Source organism: Erpetoichthys calabaricus, chromosome 12, assembly GCF_900747795.2.
Source record: "Erpetoichthys calabaricus chromosome 12, fErpCal1.3, whole genome shotgun sequence".
NCBI classification, from domain to species: domain Eukaryota; kingdom Metazoa; phylum Chordata; class Cladistia; order Polypteriformes; family Polypteridae; genus Erpetoichthys; species Erpetoichthys calabaricus.
In genome coordinates, this window is record NC_041405.2 from 73787286 (window position 1) to 73810932 (window position 23647).

A 23647-nucleotide genomic window follows, 5' to 3' on the forward strand; every position below is an offset into this window, starting at 1 on the left:
AGATGTTTGAACTCTAGAAGATACCTGGAATATCCACAAAGACACAGGACGAAATGAAAATTCGACAAAGACACCGAGCCAAAATCTAACCTGCTTCTCTGTAGCTTTGAATCAGCAGTCTATGCTGTCCATGTGTAATATGTAAAGTAGGGCGCTGGATTAGCATTAAAGAGAAAATGGGCATATAGAGGCAGGATATGAGGAAGGGTCAAACCCTTCTGGCTATATCCACACTAGTGGCAGGAGAAGTGCTATTGTGAGCATAGAGATCACAGAGGGCAGTGTGCCCTGTAAGCTTGCATGACAGGAAAATTAATGGAAGGAATTATTAGGGATAAGATTGAGCAGCATATGGCATGTACAGTAGTTTTTTCTGAATAGTCAGCATGGGTTCAAAAGAGGGAGGTTGTGTTTTACCAACATGCTGAAATTCTATGAGGAGGCAACAAAAGGATATGATTAAAGAGGAGCTTATGATATTATTTATCTTGACCTTCAGAAAGCATTTGATAAGGTGCCACATGAGAGGTTGGGCATCAAACTGAAAGAAGTGGGGGTTCAGGGTGATATTTGTAGATTGGTGTAAAATTGGCTTAAACACAGAAAGCAGAGGGTGATAGTGCGAGGAACTCTTCAGAATTGGCCGATGTTAAGAGTGGTGTTCCACAGGGGTCAGTGTTAGGGGCCGCTGCTATTTTTAATATATATAAATGATTTAGATAGGAATATAAGTAACAAGCTGGTTAAGTTTGCAGATGATACCAAGATAGGTGGGTTGGCAGATAATTTGGAATCTGTTAAATCATTACAGAAGGACTTGGACAGCATACTGTCTTGGGCAGAAGAAAATGTGGCAGAAGAAATTTAATGCATTACACATAGGAAGTAAAAATGTTAGGTTTAAATACACAATAGGAGGTCTGAAAATCGACAGTACACCTTATGAGAAGCACTTCCTGAAAGTGTTCAGAAGCCATTAAGAAGGAAAACTGAATGTTAGGTTATATAGCACGATGTGTGGAATACAAGTCCAAGGAGGTTACGGTGAATCTTTATATAGAGGGGTGGAATTATGAGGAAAGATTAAAAGAGCTGAGCCTTCACAGTTTAAGTAAAAGAAAATTAAACTGAGACATGATTGAAGTGTTTAATATTATGCAGGGAATCAGTACAGTGGATCGAGACTGTTATTTTAAAATGAGTTCATCAAGAACACAAGGACACAGTTGGAAACTTGTTAAGGGTAAATTTCACACAAAGAGTAGGAAGGTTTTCTTTAAACAGAGGACCACAGACACTTGAATTATTGTACCAAGTGGCGTGGTACACAGTAAGACTTTAGGGATTTTCAAAACTAGACTTGATGTTTTTTTAGAGAATTAAGTGGATAGTACTGGCGAGCTTTGATGGACTGAATGGCCTGTTCTCTCTAGATTGTTCTAATGTAAAAAATGTTTTAATATGCAAACTGGAGTGCACTTGTGATAAAGAAAGAGTAGTGGGCTGGGCACAAGCATGCAGGCTACAGGATGAGGCTACAGGGCTGTTAATCCAGCAGATGCTACTGATGATTGGCCCCCTGAGCAGAAAGTGGTTATTGAGTACGAGGAAAGGACTGAAAAAAGTCCCTCTAACTCCATGTAGATTATCTCATGGAACAGGTCAAGCCCTGTGCTCTGGTTTCAGGAATTAGTCCCAGCCTTTGTGTAAAATAGCCACAACTGTATTATTCAGGATTACTTGGAGTTGAATGTCTATCAAATTCAAGGATGTGATTGGAGGTGAAAAAAGAAAGAGGGAGAAGATAGGTGGGATCAAGAGTATTGTTAGTTAAGTAGGGAAGCCACAAAACACATAGGTTGAGATTTTTGAATAATGCTTGTTTGTTATCTTTTATCTTCTATTTTGTGTTCCTGTATTCTTATTTCTGCCTTTTTAGTTATTCAATCATCTCTTTGTTCAACTATGTTACATTTTGCCCCAAACACTTATGAATGGTGTGTTTACTAGAACTGCATTAACGATTAAAGTAAATATCTTGTAGCTGTGTTCACAAGATAATTCCATGGCTTGTTACACTAAAGAAGGTTATTACCTTGACTTTCTCGGCAGAGTTTATCCGCTGTGTCCCAATGCTCATAACTTCGCAGAATGTTGTTGGTAATATTGACATGACTAGCTGCCATATGATGGATCCGCTGGGGAATGGCAATGCTGCCTGAGCATGAGGAAGAAGACGATGAGCTTCCAGCTGTGGCACTGCCCACCGAACTTACTGGAGATGGACTAAGGGACATAGGTGACGGGGTACCTGTGCTTCTGTAGAGGAGAAAATGGAAAGAAAGAATTAGGGTACAGAATCCAAAATCTCAGTTAGAGATATCAGTGATAAATCTGATTTACTGAATGTCTGCATTAGGTAAATTATTTATTGATATATATCATCCATCCATCCATTATCCAACCCAATATATCCTAACACAGGGTCACGGGGGTCTGCTGGAGCCAATCCCAGCCAACACAGGGTGCAAGGCAGGAAACAAATACCAGGCAGGGTGCCAGCCCACCACAGGGCGTGCACACACACGGGACAATTTAGAAACGCCAATGCACCTAACCTGCATGTCTTTGGACTCTGGGAGGAAACTGGAGCACCCACAGGAAACCCACGCAGACACGGGGAGAACATGCAAACTCCACGCAGGGAGGACCCGGAAGGCGAACCCAGGTCTCCTAACTGCGAGGCAGCAGTGCTACCCACTGTGCCACCGTGCCACCCGTAATATATATCATATATTCATATATATACATACATTCTCTTAAAGCACTACCTAGTCTAGTACAATAAGACTGTGTATCACAAAGCTCAAAATTCACAATCTAGCTCTAACATCAAATAGATCTTTTTTTTCTTTTTGCATACACTAGTTATTTCACAGCATGGAAATGAACAACTGTGAAAGGCCGCATTCTCAAGCTAACAAGAAGCCAAGTGAAGACAAGAGGCCTATTATAATTGCAGGTTTGTCTCCTTTTTTTGGCCACTTTAATTGAGATTACATCTACAAATTTGGAGATAAGCACTTCAAACTTTATAATTAATTTAAACTAACAATTTATTATTAATGTAAACTAACAGTAGGCTCTCAGCATACTGCATTTCAAATTAATCAGTCAATTGCTTTTCTGACTACACTCATTTAACTTTCCCATTGAAACCATTCATTTCCATTTCCATATTACTGATCTAATCTTACCGTGCAGTGCATTCTCAGGTTTCACTGATTTTTTATATCAAGTCATAATAAAAGTCTGCTTTTATACAAGTGCAATTGATTTATCTTGCTCACTTGGGGAATGGCATCAATTGAGAAAAGCAACATTCACTCATCAATCAGCCTGCCCGCACATTAATGAGCATTTGCAGCCCAGTATACACGTAAAAGCATTTTGATAAGATGAAGTGTACAGATATCTAGCATCACACGCTGTCACGTTTATACAGTGCATCTGAAATCACCAGCTGCCTGAACTCTGGATAGCCTTCTGAATTTTTACAGTACTGTATAAATGTACAAATACTCACATTCTACAAAATAAAGCTCACATATATTCAGCACTAATGCATATATTTAGAGCATTTTTGCAGAATAAAAATAAGAATGTAAGCAGACTGAATTAAGGATAAATATTAAATTAAAGAGAGTAGTAATCCCCATGATCCTGTAATTACATAAGTAGATTCATTAAATGGATGTGTTATTTGCCTCACATATAATTTCTGCACAATGCTGCCTACCACTCTGTATTAAACCTGGACAAAAATGTATTGATAAAAGTAATTAAGTGAAAAAAGAAATACAAACTGTATATTCATAAATGATCAGCATATACCAATCAAACCATATGCAATTCTGTTTTTATATCTTTTGGAAATGAATGTATATTATTTAGGATCAGCTCCCTTTAACAAGGGATATAAGGAAAGGCCTTTTTTTGTGAAATTTCCACATTACAGATTTCACTATAGTATAGTATTTTTGCCTTTAAAATGAACATTGTTTGGAATATGACTACGTTTTGGTTTGGACTAAAAACTAGTGTACAAGAGAAAAAAAAAAAGGAAAATACTTAATATATGGTTCGAACATGAATGGCTGCATGACACTAAATCAAATAATACTCTAATAATAATCATCATGTGTCAACTTATCATAAACATTGGGGAAGTCATAAAATTATTGCTTGATTTCAGAGACAGGCCAGTTGTATCACAGGATTCTGCAGTAAAGGTCTAAAGTAATGCTTTTGCAGAATTTAAACCACGCATTCAAACTGTTGCATTTGAGGGTCCTGGTCTTTGATACGTATGTAGAGAATTTTTCATACTTGCTAAAACATATTTTTTTATATTTGATTAATAGAAAATATGCATGCTGTTTTAATAACATCAAGAATGATGTTGATTCTTTGCTTGCAACTTGTATTTGTAATGATTAATTTTCCACAAAAACACAACAGTAACAATAATCATCTTCAAACTGGAGTATCATAATGGACACAAAGATGGACAAAGGAAACTAACTGGTCAACATGACAATGAAAGTGTAACTCTAGGCTTTGAGTGTGTTGCTAAAGACTTATTTAATTCAAAGTCAGAGTATAAAAGTCTCCAAAATGGGTTAATAGTAAAGCTTGTGTAAAAAGCTTCTACCAGCGTTCACTATAAATTGACTGATGACATTCCATATTCATTCCTAGCAGGCTAAAAAGGTCTCTATAGTTCAAGTTAAGTCAAGTCAAGTCAAGTGGGCTTTATTGTCAAACCACTTATACACATGCCTTGGTATATTATACAGTGGTAGGAAATTATGTTTACCAGGACCATAGTGCAATAGTTAGACAATAAATATCACAATGTAACAACACAGAGTGGGTGGCTGCTTGTTTGAAGAGTTTAACTTTGTGCATTGAGTAAAGGGTGATATTGCATTCTTTGCATATACACACGAGGACACAGTAAACAGGAATAATGATTAATGTTTAAAGGTGATTATTATATTTTGAAGGACCTAAACTCAATTGAAATATTTAGAATTTATTAGACTGTTTGGTGAGATTATGATTTTGCTGTCATGGTAGGCCACCATTTAGCTTGATGGATCCAGTACACCTCCACAAGGTATCAACAAATAGACTCAGGCATATCTAGTATGGAATTACAAACTTTTCAGTTTGACTTTCATTAGTTACTGCCCTCCCAATAGACAGTGTCTATGATAATAATATTTTATATGTATCTCAGAGAACTTAAATACAATACAACAGCAGAGAGAGACAATACAGTCTCTGTATGTGTGTTTAAATGATTTTAAAGGCTGGATGGCATTCAATGATAACAAGAGTAAGATTATGATATTTAGATGCCTGGAAATTCTGAGTGTCCCCAAAGATGTTCTTGGATCACTCACCATACATTATACATCTTCAGTTAGGAACTTGTGTGAAATTTTTGACAGCTTATTCAAATTTGACAAACAGGTAAACACTGGAGTTAACTGTAGTGTATTTTTTTTCAGCTGAGACTTTCAGCTATGGTAAAGGCCTTTCTTTCCATTAGTGATTTTAAAATTTTTATAACATCATGCTTGGACTATTGCAACTCTCTGTGTTTAGGCATTGATCAGGTATCTTTACGATGCCTGCAACTAATCCAGATCACTGCTGCTCACCTAATGACAGGCTCAAGCAAGAGTGACCATATCTTACCAATATTGACCTCATTTAATTGGCTTCTGGTCCACTACAGAATTGATTTTAAAACCTTGTTACTTGTTTTAAAATGTTTGGAACGAATGGCCCCCTCTCACTTTTCAGAGTTCCTTCATGTTTACATGCCAATGACAGCACTGCAGTCTACTAGCCAGATGGTCTTAATGGTGCCAAAGCTGAAGATGAAGCAAAGTGGCAATCAGGCTTTACCTCTTTTTGGAATAACTGGTGCATAAATTTGGGCACCCCAACAGAGATATTACATCAATAGGGCCTACTTAGTTGAGCCTACTTTTGCAAATATAACAGCCTCTAGACGCCTCCTATAGCCTTTGATGAGTGTCTGGATTCTGGATGGAGGTATTTTTGACCATTCTTCCATACAAAATCTCTCCAGTTCAGTTCAATTTGATGGCTGCCGAGCATGGACAGCCTGCTTCAAATCATCCCATAACATTCCAGAACATTGTACTTCTCCCTCTGCATGAATGTCTTTGTAGATTTCGAACTGTGTTTTGGGTCATTGTCTTGTTGGAATATCCAACCCCTGTGTAACTTCAACTTTGTGACTGATGCTTGAACATTATCCTGAAGAATTTGTTGATATTGGGTTGAATTCATCTGACCCTCGTTTTTAACAAGGGCCCCTGTCCCTGAACTAGCCACACAGCATGATGGAACCTCCACCAAATTTGACAGTAGGTAGCAGGTGCTTTTCTTCTTCCACCACGCAAAGCGCTTTTTTTTATGACCAAATAACTCAATTTTTGTCTCATCAGTCCAAAGCACTATGTTCCAAAATGAATTTGGCTTGTCTAAATGAGCATTTGCATACAACAAGCGATTCTGTTTGTGGCGTGAGTGCAGAAAGGGCTTCTTTCTCATCACCCTGCCATACAGATGTTCTTTGTGCAAATTGTGCTGAATTGTAGAACGATGTAAAGATACACCATCTGCAGCAAGATGTTCTTGCAGGTCTTTGGAGGTGATCTGTTAGTTGTCTGTAATCATTCTCACAATCCTGCTCATATACCACTCCTGTATTTTTCTTGGCCTGCCAGACCAGGGTTTAACAGCAACTGTGCCTGTGGCCTTCCATTTCCTGATTACATTCCTTACAGTTTGCTTTTTGTAGCCTTCCCCTAAACCATGATACTGAACAATCTTTGTTTTCAGATCTTTTGAGAGTTGCTTTGAGGATCCCATGCTGTCACTAGTCAGAGGAGAATCAAAGGGAAGCACAACTTGCAACTGACCACCTTAAATACCTTGGTCAAGGTGCGTGCCGTGCCTTCTGACACATTATGGTGATACGAGAATCAGCATACAATCGACGTAAATCAGAACCCCCACCCCACCTGGCATTCACTCCCGTATCACCATAATGTGTCAGAAGGCACGGCACGCACCCTGACCAAGTGGGGCATCAGAATAGCACATAAACCCACCAACAATCTGCGCATGGTTCTGTTTAATGCTAAAAACAAGAAATCGACAGCCGAAACACGAAACGCAGTTTATAGTATTCCATGCAATTCTTGCTCAGCTGTATACATAGGACAAACGTCAAAAAAAATCTCAACACGTGTACAGGAACATCGCAACGCCGTCAGAAGAAAGGACGCACTATCTTTGATATATGCACATACTAAATCGACAGGACACACATTCAACTGGGACAACGTAAAAGTAAAATTTAAGGCCAGTACAAAAAGCGCCAGAGAGTTGGCCGAGTCTTGGCTATCAGATGAAAACGCCATCAACAGACACTTGGACATAAACCCAGCATATGCCAACTTAAGAAGGACATATACACATTAATTAAACTATACAACCCCCCCACCCCCCTTGATTATATTGACTTAGTCACCTCCACCCCCCCCATGCCCCCCCCATACTGAATGTGTTGCTATATATTGCCTTTGATTCTTGTAAGTCTAAGCATTATCCTCTGATGAAGACCCATGATAGGGGTTGAAAGCTCAGGAATAAAACTATTTTATGACACGTGATTCGTTTTTTCTCCCTTTGTGGATCTCCAACTGCAAATATGCAAACCGTATCACAGACCTTCTCTTCCATATATTATATATATATATATCTATAATAATAAAAGGCAAAGCCCTCACTGACTCACTCACTCACTCACTCACTCACTGACTGACTGACTCACTCATCACTAATTCTCCAACTTCCCGTGTAGGTGGAAGGCTGAAATTTGGCAGGCTCATTCCTTACAGCTTACTTACAAAAGTTAGGCAGGTTTCATTTCGAAATTCAAAGCGTAATGGTCATAACTGGAACATATTTTTTGTCCATACACTGTAATGGAGGAGGCGGAGTCACGTATCGCGTCATCACGCCTCCTACGTAATCACGTGAACTAAAAACAAGGAAGACATTTACAGCACGAGTCACACGCGGGAACGAAGGTAAATGACGTTAATTTTTGACTGTCTTTTAATACTGTGTGAGCATACATATTAACACATGTGCAATTAAACGTGTGCATTTACGGGGTGATTTCTCAGGCTTAAAAGCTCACCTTTTATCAAACGCGGGAAGAAAGGTAACTGACGTTGTTCACTGTCTTTTAATACTGTGTAACCATACATATTAACACATGTCCAATTAAACGTGTGCATTTACGGGGTGATTTCTCAGGCTTAAAAGCTCGCCTTTTACTAAAAAGGTAAATGCAAAACTATTTTCAATCAGTTTATTGAAACGCTCCCGTTAAGGATTGCAATAACATATTCACGAGATAAAAGAACGAAGTAGGGGGAAATGGAGGAACAGCCGCAAACAGTGAAGAGCAAAAAATTAATTAAACAATTGAGAACGGAGCGAGTTAAGCATACAAGCATGTTCATAAGGGAAACAAAGCACGGTGTAAAACGTAAGTTTAAATTAAGTTTATAGAAACGCTCCCGCTGCGGATTGCAATAACATATTCGCGAGATAAAAGTTTAATGAGAAGACACGAGGTATAAACGAAGCACACGCCGTGGCGCAACGTTAGGGGCAACAGTTTCAACCATTCTATGATCTGCTTCTCGCAACTGAAAGACGGCACATGGCGGATGTTAGCCGACTTGCTGACCGCAACGTTAGGGGCTTCAACTATGGCGCTGACGCAACATCTCAATGCCAACACTTTGCAGACTGTACTTAAAAGACACGCCCTCCTCACTGGACAGTTAAAAACACCAATCAAACTAACGATGACATCAAGTATTACCCAATCAAAAGTAGGAAAGGAGGCATCTTCATAAAATGCGTGTGGGATGATTTGCATGAGACGCTGCTTTAAAAAAAAAATGATAAAAAAAATACGGGATAAATCCCGTCCAGTATTGATTCAAAACGGGACGCGCAATTTCATTCTCAAACGCGGCACGATTCCGTATTTTAAAGGACGGGTGGCAACCCTACAGTGTCAGGTAACCACCCATACAATCAGATTGTGATTCAGACTAGGAATGCAATGAATGTAATTACCCCGATCTACATACAAGGCGAAAGTCTTACAACATTCAAAGATGATGGTTTGGGATAATTAGTACTTATTAAGTACAACATTGAACATAAAAGAGCTTATGAAGCCTTGAACCGAAAAAAGCAAGATCTCAGAGATCGTAAAAAAAAAAAAGGAGGTAATGTCGTTTTACTCGCTGTAGATTTTAGTCAAACATTACCAGTTATTCCACGAGGGAGACCAGCAGATGAACTCAACGCGTGTTTAAAATCCATGCTTCTCCCACGGTCGGTTATATGTCGCATGTTCTCGGGTAGGTACACCAAAAAATGTATACATTTAAGCATGTAATGGGCAAAGAAAAAATGAGGTATACCCGAAGGCACTGCAGTAGTACTCAATGTAACTTTACTTCTTAAATGTTAATGTTTTACTGTTTAATAATTTATACGCTTCTTATATATTGTTCAAATTCTTTTATCAAAATACCAGTGACAGCGCAATGCACGATAACATGGAGTGAATACACCATACGCATCTGCCCACGGCCGCCCTGGTGTGCGCAGATAGGAGTTGATTCTAAAATAAAATAAACATAAAAAGAGTAATACATTCATCACCCATAAAGCGGATAGCAGACGTTACGTATTATATGTGTACCAGATTTCAAGTCAATAGGTGAAACGGTTTGCAAGCTACAGGTGATTTAAAATCCTGGACAGACCAACGAAAAGCCACGGTAGCAAATTATAGAAGAAGATTTTACTGTTTAATAATTTATATTTATATGAAATGTGCTTCTTATATATTACTTCATATTCTCATATGATAATGATGTTAATGTTGTTTATATTGATTTCTATGTTATTGTAAGTGCATCTATGTGTGTATATGTATGTATGTATGTATGTGTATATATATATATATATATATATATATATATATATAAAAAATATATATATAAAAAATATATGTGTATATGTATATATAATATATCTGTATATGTGTGTATATGTGTGTGTATATGTGTATATGTATATATATATGACAGCAACACTCATAACAATGACAACACAATTACATTGACAATCATGTTACGTTATTTTTAAAATGTTTCCTTTACTTTTTCATAACCTCTTTAACACACTACTTCTCCGCTGCGAAGCGCGGGTATTTTGCTAGTATATATATATATATATATTGTGGCAGCCGGCCCGGACACAGACAGGCGGACATGTTCAAGTCACCCACAACACGTTTATTATACATTATTTACAAAGTCAAAAGTGCACCACAAAACCCCCAAAAGTCCCCGAAGGCCTGGCCAACACAATGCCTTATCTCTTCAGGCCCCCTCCTTGTCTCTCCTCCTGCAGCTCTGTCCTTCTCCACTCCCGACTCTCGCCCTGAATGAAGGGAGGTGGCCCCTTTTATCTTTCCCCGGATGTGCTCTAGGTGTGCTCCGGCAATGTTCCACCGACACGCCCTGGTGTGGCGGAAGTGCTGCCTATCTCCCCGGAAGCACTCCAGGTGTCCCTGCTCCTTTTCCCCCCAGCACTTCCTGGTGTGGCGGAAGTGCTGAGGTCCAGGGCTCTCCAGGCATTGGGGCGCCCCCTGGTGGTGACCACGGGCCCCTACAGGGTTGAGCTTCAAAGCTCTGCACCCGTGGCACCCAAAGCAACCAGGGTGGTCGCCCCCTCGTGGTCTGGAGGAGGCGTGAGCCCTCCTCCGGTCCTCTCGGGCGTCCCGGCTGGGTACCACTCCCAGCCGCGTGCCACAATATATATATATATATTCTTTTTTTAGCTTGTCTTGTACAGCATTTTGGTTCAGTTTAGGCTGTTTTAAATGTGCTTTATAAATAAAGTTTGACTTGACAGTAAAGACTTAGCATGTTTTTATCCACAGTTCCTATAAAATTCCAGTTATATCGAATGTTCTTGATATATACATTTAAAAATCCACTGACTTGTTGATATTCATTTTCTTTGCCAATCTCTGACGTTCTGCTTTGATTCAAATATTGAGAAATGCAATGGAAACAAAAGTCTGACACATAGAGCAGTACTAATATTTCTAGACATTAATATTTAAATTATGTGAATGGAGGGGAGCAGCCTCAGCTTGGAAGTAATGAGAATTATTTTAACACAGCCAGTATTTTCAGGGAATTAATTAAACAAAATAGAGATTAAGAGGTGAAGTGCTGAAAAAAATGTTTAGAAAAGAGAAACAATAATATAAATCAACCCTTTACTCAAGTCACAAATTTTGTTTTTATTTTAATAGCAGTCTTATAAAAAACTCAGCAGATTGTGTTGTTCAAACTGGGAGAAAAGATAATATCATGAATCATTAACAAATATGAAATAATGATGGACATCTGTGGGTTCTTTTGGTGTTCCAGCAGTTGTAAGGCAATCCAACCAAACATTATGTTAGATCTCTATAGGTCCGAAAAGTCGAAGCACAATGCTAGATTACAACACTTGCTCCATCAAGCAGTTTATTCTTTTATAATACGCCATGACTGAAACAATGTTAGCAAACTCTAACTGGCCACCTCAGGTCATCCAAAAATGCAGTATACTTAAAACAGTTTTAAGAGAGGGGCTTTAATAAGATTACAAGGGGCAAAATATGTGACATCAGGGCACAAAAGGTGAAAGTATACTCTGAATTATTTTTATTTTATTAGTTGCTATTACTTTTCTGTATTGTTTATTTCTTTCAAAATGTATTGGTTAATGTCATATTGCATTGCCTATAGAAAGTATTCACGCCCTTGGAAGTTTTATTGTTATGCAACAATGAATCACATTCGATTTAATTTGGCCTTTTTTGCCATTGATCAACAGGAAAATACTCCTTAATGTCAAAGTGTAAAAATACCTCTGCAAAGTGATCTAAATTAATTACAACTATAATAAACAAAATAGATGGTATAAATGTTAACCCCCTTTAATATGACACACCTAAATCATTCAATTGGTTTTAGAAGTCACATATAATTAGTTCAAAGGAAATCACTTATCTGGGGTTTCAATTGATTGCCATATAAATGCACCTCATGTGGAAGGCCCACTTGTGGTGAGTCGGTCTGGTGGACTAACCTACACAAGCATAAGTCAGGGGATGGCAACAAAGAATATCCATGTCGCTGAATCGCCCCTGGAGTCCAGTTAAATCAGTCATGAAGAAATGGAAAATGGAAAGACTGGCACAGCTGTAAATCTACCTAGAGACAGCCGTCCACAAAAACTCAGCGATTATGAAAGAAGAAGACAACTGAGGGAGGCCAAAACTGAAGGAGTTACAATGCACAGTGGATAAGACTGGAGACTCTGCATTCAAGTACTGTCGCTCGGGTGCTCACTAGTCACAGCTTTATGGGAAAGTGGTAAAGAGAAAGACACTGTAAAAAAAAATACACACAGAATCTTGGCTAGTTTTCCACAAGGTACAGGGTAGACTCTGAAGGTTCTATGTTATGATGAGACCAAAATTGAGCTTTTTTGGTCATCAGACTAAACAACACTATTTAGTGTAAGCCAAGCACAACACATCATCAAAAACACAGCATCCCCACTATGAAGCATGGTGTGGGCAATGTCATACTGTGGGGATGCTGCTCTGGAACAGTCCTTGAGAGTAAAATAAATGCAGACAAATACAGGGAAACCATGGAGGAAAACCTGATGCAGTCTGCCTTGGAAAAAGATTAAGCATTAAGCCAAAGCTACACAGGAATGGCCAAAAAGTTCTCAATCCATCTGAGAATTTGCGGCTGGACTTGAACACTCACAGTTCCCCTCGCAACCTGACAGATCTTGAGCAATTTTGAAAAGAGGAATGGGCAAAAACTTCAGTGTCCAGAAGTGCAAAGTTGAAAGAGGCCTGTGCAGATGTAAGTCTATTGTGACTGGCAAAGGTGCAACTACTAAATACTTATGACATCAATTGTTTTGTTTTAAATTTGTAATTGATTCAGACCACTATGCAGACATCTGTTTTCACTTGGAAATGTAAGAGTTATTTTCTGCTAATCAGTGTCAAAAAAGCCAAATTAAATAGAATATTAGGCAAAGAATATTCAGTAATGTGATATATATCCTTATAAATGTAAAAACGTACAAAACATATAATATACAAATAATTAATTGAGTTATTTATTTTATGTATGAACAATATTAAAGATGGAATGTGAATTCTGAAAAATACTGCACTGATCCATGATTTTATACAAATGATCAGTCACACGTTTTTTTGTGTTCGCTGGCTTAAATTTGGTTGGTAGCCTAAAATGAAGAGAAACCTAACCTCTGAATTCTCTCACTAGTTTATGGTTACTTAAACATGATGAGTGAAATGTGTTTTAGGTTTTCATTTACTACAAAAGTACCCCATTTGAATATAGGATGTGCTTTTATCAGATATTAAAGTATCAGTACTGCTGAGGTGTGCATATTTTATCTCAGTCTTCATTTTTATAAAGTCAGTGTGACTCCTTACTGGAAACATACAATCTGGAAATATACAAAGACTGAAAACTAACAGAATATAATGGTTCTGGATTTTCAGTTTTTGTTCATTTCTGTCATTTTTCACTTTTTTCCAGTCATTGCCATCTTCTTTGTTATCATTATTGAGGCGATGATAGAGAAGCAGCAATTTTGTGAGAGGAGCTGATATTTTGTGTTCATTTTGGATGGCTGCAGCCATAATGTTCATCGAATAATGTTCATTGGCCTGCCATGTGATCATCAGTGTTGCTGCATGTGACACATTTTTACAATGGCTTTTTTAAATATGGCATGGTATCCTTGTATTGGACCACCTTTGATATTCTACAACTCTCCTTAGAGCAGAGGAAGTTAAAGGGACATCAGTGTACTGTTAGGGATTCTGTTCTGTTTGCTGCTATTTTGTTGTGTGATTTGATAATCAGTTTTTCTCCCTTTCTGTTAGTATTTGTTGATCTTGTGCTGGTTCCTTGCAGTGTTCTAGTTTGCTCCTTTATTATTTCATTCTCCTAGTCATATTCTTCTGTTTCTGTCTCAGGGCATTCTTTCTGTATTCATAACACTGAATAAGTGCCACATACTGAAGGTGCAACAATTATTACTTCCAAAAAGTTAAAATAAAATGCCACATATGAAGATTTTGTCTTTGGCAAGGCAGTATACCTGAGAATAAATTACAATACAAAACATCCATAAAGAGCCCATTAAACGGGAATAATTAACTTGCTGTATAAAATGGTGGGACTAAAAATTTTAACTCTTATATGATTGAGTGATTGATAATTAGATGTGTTTATTTGTAAAATGGGTCGGAGTTGAAGGCTTTCAACTGCAAGAATGAAAATTTTATAGACAAAATAATTAGGATTATAAACAGAAAAACTAGCTAATAAAGTCTATGGTGATAAGCTATGGTATATAAAGTGATGTACTGTGTCAAATCTACCTCAAAGTAAATGTAAGGCGTAAATATTCATTAGTACAATGAAAGTATATTTTATTGTAGCTGTGTTCTCTCAGTTCAAATTAGTACTCCATTGATAAAAAGCTACAAAGCAGGCTTCATTGTTCTCAGAGCGCTCATAGCTCCCAGTGTGTATGTGTATTGTTTAAGAAAAATCTAAAGCAAATAAATTGGAGCAAGCTGTTCAGTACCACACAGAACCGTACAATAAGGATTCCTCCCTAGTGGTTTGTCCCCAAGTATAACCACAAGCCTCTGCTGCCAGCATTTTATTCACACATAAACTGATGTAAATTATGTGGCAAATGGATCAGTTCCAGGATATCATTAATAATCACAACTTAAATCTCTGCCTTCCTGACCCTGAGCCTTATTACAGCCGCAACAATTGAGGAGAATATACATAATAATTATTGTCTTCCAATAATGCCCTTTCATCATCTTCTTCCACTGATCACTAAAACTGAACTGCTGTATATAAGATGCTAACTGAAGCTCTTCTTGCCAAACAATTATGCCTTGATTTTCTGTCAGCCAGTTCCTGCCATCAATCAATGAAATATTCATCAGTCTTTTAGTGCAAAACCCAAACAATGTGGCTCCAGGTCTTGAAAGTAAGTAATAAATTGAAACATGGTTGCCCCCGTGAAGTTAAATTATGTTTCCTGTCAACATCCCTGCTCATTCTGGGCAAATAGGAAGGGGGCTGAGGGGAGTTAGAGTTGCTTAAATAAACCATCCCCTCAAAGGATGAAAAATGAAAATAAACCATGATTCATGATTGCCATGGAAAAAAAAACTTCAAATAGGAAAGCCAACTCTAATTTTCATGTTGATTACATTTCCAGCAGGCACTGGAGGTGCTACATGGGGATTAGGAAATACAGTTCTACTAGAAATATAAGTGTAGAAAACAAACCAGCTGTAATCGAGAATGTGATCCTAATTGAATGTGACAGCTAAACTCAATACAAAACAGCAGGGCTGGTCAGTGGTGCACCCAAGGATCTAAATGAGGCCTTTTTGGCTTCCAACATTCATTTCTGGCTCTACAAAATGTAGTGAAAAGATATCTCTTGATATATCTGCCGGTGGATACAGTAACCATATTCTTGGTAAGATGCCTCTGTTAATGACCACATTTGAGCTGTAAATGTCAGTGCCTCGAAACTGGCTCTGCAGCTACACACCTGCCAGTCATTCTTATTGGCTTTAATGCTGATTGCCCAAAGCCAAGTGAAAAATTGACTGACTGGTAAAATGCCATTTACTAATAGTGATTCAGAGCCATTCCCAAAGGGCAGAACAACATTTCTTTCCAATTAGCTGTCTTTAAAGTCCAGACAGGTGGTTGTGAGTGCAATCGGAGAATAAAGCAATTCTGCAACATCCCGCCACCCCAAGAAAAAAGAAATACTTACTTGCCATTTGCCCCCCATGGAGAAGGAGCCTGGGAACTTTTCGCTGAGTTCTAAAACAACATACAAGAGATGAACATGTTTATGAATTTTGTATTATGACCATCAATAAGGAGTTACAATGGATCAACATCAAAATGAAGACCAATCCAAGGATTTTTCCAAGTCTTAACAATAGAGATCCAGAACTTCATCCAGCTGAAATCTATGCAAGGCAGATATCAGACCAGGGCACACTTAAACACACCAGTCAGTTTAGAGTCACCAATAAAACTAACTAAATATTTTTGGGCAATTTGAAACAATAGAAGACAGCAGAGAAAGTCTGTATGGACAGTGAAGAAAATACATACTGCAATAATATGACACTCAGGCTGGTAATCAAACTGAAGTTCCAATTACTGTGATTCAGCAATGTGCCATAACAGTATTGTCTTGATAGAATAATTATTTGCAAATAAAATGTTAAAATTTCTGAATGGCACAGCAGATACAAATAATGATCTTATGTTTGATACAATTCAAACTGGCAAACCAGGAATGGTCTTCTTTCTATGTAATGTTTTAATTCAACATTCAAACACTGATTAACCAATCAGTTCCCTAAAAAATCACAAAAAACACAGGTTGGGAAACATTTATTTCGAAGATACTGAAGAAACCACCATAGAGCCATTATGAATATGACTTACACTTGCACAGTTGCTGACTTTTCCAATGCAGTGCCTCAATAGCTAAGAGTAAGAGGGGATGGTAAAGAGATTAGGGTTATGCCATGGACAGGTCCTGATTGGCCGAGTCTCCAGGGTAACATTTTAGATTTGCTGTATGTATACAGTATACACTTTATTTTATGTGCGTGCACTAAATCAGTAAAAAAATATAAATTCCTGCATTGATTTGCATACTTCATGGCCCCACAGGAGTTTCATAAATGTTTGTTCAGTTGTCTTGTATAAGTCAACAACAGTTGTGTGATGGTGGTGATCATCTTGTCATTACGATGTATAAAATTAAAAGTGCAATTATTTAGGAGTGTTTCAATCAGTTGTTGTCAAAATCTTTTAAATTTTAATGACCTATTTTGTTTATTTTTCTACTGCGTTTCCCCATATTACAATAATCAGTAGAACATGTTCATTAAGCTCACTAATCTCTTAAAATTTCTTAGCCACTCATGAACAGTGAACAGTGTTATTATCATCACTTGCAATGATTTTTCACCCATAGGAAATGTAGCACAATTTCCTGAGACTCCATATGTTTGCCTTTCCGGCAACAGAAGTCACATAAAAGTAATGGCTGGTACATTTGTCATTGTTCATAAGCCCTCAAATGCTGTGGTCACCTAATGTGTAATTGTTTTATTAGGGTCTGTGCACAAAAAGATATTTGCCACAGAGAGAAGTGAGTTTTTAAAATTACAATGGAAAAAAACACTGTATAGTCATGTAAAAACTGACTCATGGCCTAAATGTTGGTGCCATGATGGCACATTGATTAAAGCTAACCCTGACCCAAAACCGAAAGGTCTTGGATTCAAATTGCACCCTGGGAATTGCCTTTGCAAAGTCACACATTTGCCAGTATTTTTGTGGGATTTCTCACAATTTCAGATCAGGTTTACTAGTCAGCCAAAAATACTCAACATGTATTATTATAGAAAAAAAAATTTAAGTTTCTTTTCTTTTTTAAATCCTTTCATCAACTAACCAAACATCTTTCTTTAGAATTCAGCCAAGCTAAATGACTAAAAGCCACCTGTGGAAAACAGCCAATGGCTGCTCAATTTTTCAATCTTTTCAAGTAAGTAAAAAGTGATGATTATTGGACAGAAAATGGAAGTGGGGTGAAGTTGGCTGTTTTGAAATGTATGCTTGACAGAATAAAATGACATTAATATAATAAATAGGGAAGGGTTTCCGGTTTTTCCTTAAAAAGTATTGGACAGAGGGCTTATTTAACACTAGAATTACCAGAGTCTACGAAAAAACTCGTAGATCCGGCCCACCTTAAAACCGTTCTCACCTCTCTTTTGTCTTCTAAATGTGCCAATTAAGAGGAGCAGCGAGCAGCCGGCTATTCCATCCCCCACCGTCGCAGAACGTTCACTAAGTTTTCCCAGCTCATGCCTTGTTTGATTATCTGGGAGTGACTGAACTGCTGGAGTTTTAGAATGGAAATAATAGATCGCTATTTGGAATACATGCATTTCATGCGTGTTCCGTTTCTACAGTAATCTGTGTAAACACATTGCTAAAACAGAAACTTTTTCATATTTTAGTAATAAATGTTACAAAATGTAGGCATAAACTATAGAATCTGTGAAGCCTGAAGTCCAAACATCAAATAAACACTTTCACAAAAGGTTCAAGGATGATACAACAGCTTCTGTGGCTTAACGTTTGCTGACTTGGAGCATAGCTACCCTACCGTGCTACAGAGACGTGAGTTCGATTCCTAGCTTTGAAGAAAGTGTTTTTTTTTTTTTCCTCAAACGGACATTAAATTTATAAATTGGTATGCACTGTAAATCGTTAACTTTAAAATGTCAATCGCGGTTATTTCTGTTGATTAATTCATGCTTTTTTACTTAGAGTCAGAACAGGAGCTTTTTCAGCTTATTCAGCTTCTGATCTGACTCAAACAGCGCCAGTATAACTTCACACCCGATCTGACGCTGTTCGTTTTCAAATAATATTGCATTACTTCGACGATGTTTTCTGATTGGTACTATTCGCATCATAAAATGATTTCTTCAAAACGTCACATATATTTGTCTCTTTCTTTTTTAAAAATGTGCGTTGTAGCACTCAGCAACTGGCCACCTGCATGTTCTTGCGCACACTGAATAAGACAGTGCTATATGCAATCATCAGATTCAAATGTTAACAGTTATATAGCACAGAATGGAAATCAGCAGTTCTTAGCATTCCACCACGCAAGCTGTCATATCAACCTCCTACTGTAACTTGCTTTCTTTTTTCTTCGGTTATAGTCTTGAATAAAAGTGCACTTGTTTTGTTATACTTTTACATCAACATATGTTCCTGTGTTTGAGTTACATAGGCATGCTCAAAAAATACACGTATAATGCCACGAAAAGTGCATGCAGACACTTCAGTTCGCAAGCATTGGTACGACAATGCAGTCACAAGTACACTGCAGAACTTTAGCGCGTCTTTATGTGAAAACAGCATCAGATGGGGAGTGTATGATGATTGCATATAGCGCTGAAGTTACTGCTCTTTACTATGCTTTCCTCTGCATGTCCTGGAGTACAAAAGAAACAGCATACAGCAACACGTGGGGACTGGCAATATTGGGGGAAAAAAACACGCGGTCGTATGTATCGTGATACACTGCAGAACTATAGCGCGTCTTTATGTGAAAACAGCAGTGTCAGGTGGGGGGCGGTAGGGAAGGATCCTGAACGCGACTGAGACAATGAAAAGTGAATTTAAAAAAAAATAAAGCTAACCTTTACAAATATCATAAATTACACCGGCTGTTACAGACTGAAATCAAATGTATCTTTTTATTCTAAAATAGTGAAAATAAGAACACTTCTCAAGAGGGAGTTGTGCAGGATCGAACTCACGACCTTTTGATTCCCAGTTAGCGACTGATACTGTTGCGCCACAGAAGCAGTGATAGCTAATGCATGTCAATGTCGCACACTAAGGTGGCTTTTTTTGGCGGTGGCTTTTTTTTGTACCTTTTGTGAAAGTGTTTCTTTGATATTTGGACTTCAGGCTTCATACATTATATAGTTTATGCCTACATTTTGTCATTTGCTACTAGAATATATAAAACATTTCTGTTTTAACAATGTGTTTACACAGATTACTGTAGAAATGCAACACATATGAAATGCGTGTGTTCCAAATAACAATCTATTATTTCTACTCTAAAACTCCACTTTACTCCCAGATAATCAATCAAGGCAAGAGCTGGGAAAAGCCTGTTTACGTTCTAAGTCGTTGGGGGGATGGAATAGCCGGCTGCTGGCAGCTTGTCTTTATCAGTACATTTAGATGACAAAAGACGCTGGTGGAGAGGTGAGAACGGTTTTAAGAAGCGATTTAAGGTGGGCCGGATCTACGAGTTTTTTCGTAGGCTCTGGTAATTCTAGTGTTAAAGGTGTGCAGGATGATAGGAATGGCCAGAGGCAATGGCTGCAAGTCCACTCTTACATCTGTGTGTACAAGTAAGCTGAACCTCTTAAACTTGTCAAGAAATGTTTGTTTACATTTATAATTATGCACACTGATAAGTTAAGGCGCTGAAATATGTGATTTTCCTAAACAATGATTGTGTAATAGGGACTGTTTTTCTTCTGTGAAGAGAGACATACCTTAAAGTATTCCATGAGGGTGCGAGAATACTTCATTGCGTGGTCCTTTTTGAGTTTAAACATTCTCAAGTAAAGTAGAGATAAACAACGATAACTGGAAGAAAAAAAAGAAAAATAATTTAAATGTGTGCAATTAGTACAAGAAAGACAAAAATAAAATGGAAAAAAAAACTACAAATCTTGTTTAAACTGTAAAATTTGACATTTCACTAAGTTATTACAGGGATGGGTGGTATGGTGGTACAGTAGGTTTGAATCCCTGCCTAATCTCTGTCTCAGTGACGTGGACATGTTCCGTCCATATCATTAGAGTTTAGATCCTGTTAAATTTAAGCAGTTATTATTATAAGCTTGGCCTGCGATAAGTACCCTGTGATGCCTGGTCCCTGTCCTGGTTGTTCCTGCTCTCTGCCGACTGGTGCTGCCAAAGATTTAGGCTTATCCAAAGATAAACAGCAGAAGCGTAGCAAAAGTGGACCCTGTCCTCATATTGTGTCAGTACTGAAAAAAATGAATGTGTTAGCTTTAGTTTTTATTTCTGCAGAAAGACCCCTTTGACCTTCCATCTGTTTAATTTCTGGTTAGTTACTGTCCTCTTCTCTAGCTCCCTCTCATCTCTGCAACTTGTTTGATTTTTTATGCATTATCTGATGAAGTCTTTGTGTTACTAACTATTCTATTTTTTGTCAAAACACACAGTGTACTTTCTGCATGTGGCTCTAGTAACACACATCATTACATACACCATCCACTAATGTGAGACAGTTGGTTGGTGCATGTTTTCTTTGATCATGAAAAATTAAAAACTGTTGCTGGATCAACTGAGAAAAGCATGCCACTTTTCCTCAATAACACAAATAAAAAGAAATTCCAAAGTGCTTGAGAAGCACGTTATTTATTTTGAGCTACTACAAATTTCCAGCAGAGACTCACTTATGTGCAAATAAAGACAGTTGTCAGTCATCCACTGGAGGGCACAAAGACTCCCTTAAGTTTATACAGCAGGTTGTATGTCAAAGTAAATCTAATGAATGCAGCAGGCTGGTGCTTGTACCTCATAACAGGTGTCAGTCAGCTGGAGGTGGCAACAGGACAGATGTTTACAAAATCCAGAGGAGGCAAACACCATGTCACACACGCTCTCTTAGTGATTATGTACTGACCTGTTCTGTACCAGGCTGAAAACTCTGCAAATTTTCAATATAACAAACGAGACACCAAATATAATCTACTGTAGCAATTACACCAGAAAAATACACATTTATTTTTCTTTAATTTCTGGTCTCTTCTTTTAGTGGATAACAGAATAAATTCTTTTCTGGCTGAACAATACTCTGGTCCCTTGAGTTTCATATAAGCTTGATTGCCTTGTAGACATTTGTTTTCAATAAAGAAATGAAAGGTGAAATTAAACATTGTATAATATATTCATTTCACCTCAAGGAACTATAGCCTTCCCCCCTTATATGGATCTCATTATGCACTATTACTATCCTCTCTGCAGAGATAATTATTGCTTAAAATGCAATGTTATTAATGTAATTATTAAGCACTGGTCCATGTTGGAAAAAGAGATTTTTTTTTTTTTGCATAGCATCCAGTCTTATAAGGTTACTAGTTTAACAGAACCATCTACCCAAATTACTATTTCATAAGCACTTGTGCATTAAAGTGAAAACATACATCACAACTGTAGAGAAGCTCACCATGTGAATTCCTGTCAATAAAGGAATTAACACAAGACATACCTGTATCTTTAAAATAAATTAAACGTTACTTGTTACAATCAGAGCAGCATCGATAAACTGTGCCAATGTAATGTCAGTCTTGCTATTATAGGTTAATATAATTATAAAGGATGCAGCATGATGATGTGCTGTGTTATAGCACCTGGCTCATGGATCCATCATGCTGCATCCCGTTACTATCATTATTAAGTTTTAATGACTACCTGGATAGGCTACAACCCCTAGGCCTTCCACTGGATTACGCTGGCTAAAAAACAGAAGGGTGGTTAAATGGCCAAGGACATGTACTTAAGTTTGCTGGTTATTCTAACCTGGCCCTGTGTGATTATGAGTGTGGTTGTGGTGTGAATGGCTCCTGCAATGGATCTGTGTTTCGTCCAGAGATCTTTCTTGCTTCTTGCCCAATACGTCCAGGTTAAGCTGTGTCTATGAACAACTTTGGAATGAGTTAAGCAAATTTGAAAATGTTATAGTATATTAAACTGTGCAGAAGAGTTAAAAGAATGAAGAAAGCAAGAAGTGATAAGTAGTGTTTCATTTTCATTTAAATGACCTTATTTGGTAAGAAATTCTTAAAAGTGGAATACCAAAGTGAGGAGAAAATATATATACATCTAAATAACTTTCAAAAACATCATAATGCTACCAAAAGCTTTTCTGTCGACATAGAATAACTATGTGAATGTAAATATTTTTTCAATGTACGTTACTGACCTCAACACAGTGGAATCTGACATGTAAGCTCCAGCATAATGAAAGATGTGCTTATCTTGGAAACTAGTAGCATGAGATAAGTACACATAAAAAGTCTAATTGTCAAAGTCACGCAATATCCTCATATCATGTAAATCCATTTTATGGTATCAGCTTTTTTGTTTTTTATTTTTTTATTAAGGATAAAGACACAATATTTAATACAGTTATCTCTCAGATAATGTTTCGCTACTCCATACCGTTAGGAAGATAGCAAGGTATCTGGGACCGAAAATGCAGGCCATGTTCAAAGACTAAACACACTGTGGAATGTTAAGATGAAATCAATCACTCAACATCAATGGGTGCAAGATCATTACATATACACTAATTTAATAGAACATAAAAAATAAACACTGTTTTTAACAAAGAAAGGGCAGGTCATGTAAAAAAAAAAAAAAACACTCCCCAGAATGATTTTACATCATCTTTTGTAGTCTACATGGAAAATGAAAAAGTTTGAAATGCTGTTTTTGTCTCTTGTCTCTCCACTAACTGCCTTTTTTAATTGATGAAGCACCCTGAATCTTCAAAAATACGCACCCTAAAGCAAGTACGTCTCTTATTTTATTCCATTAATGTTCTCCAGAGAGAACACATAATTGTGTTTCTCTGTTATAGTGTGTCTTTCAAA

The 23647-nt window shown here is 37.5% G+C and overlaps 1 protein-coding gene across 2 annotated transcripts in view; it reads right to left on the minus strand.

Annotated features, from left to right (window-relative positions):
- aff2 (AF4/FMR2 family, member 2) overlaps positions 1-23647 on the minus strand; it is a 684414-nt gene that overhangs the window by 23031 nt on the left and 637736 nt on the right. For both annotated transcript variants that reach the window (XM_051935183.1, XM_028816861.2), the window contains exons 18-20: positions 20513-20606; positions 16159-16208; positions 2096-2319 (exon numbers count right to left, since the gene is read on the minus strand). In XM_051935183.1, coding sequence (XP_051791143.1) covers positions 2096-2319; positions 16159-16208; positions 20513-20606 — 368 coding nt within the window. The remainder of the gene's footprint in view (positions 1-2095; positions 2320-16158; positions 16209-20512; positions 20607-23647) is intronic.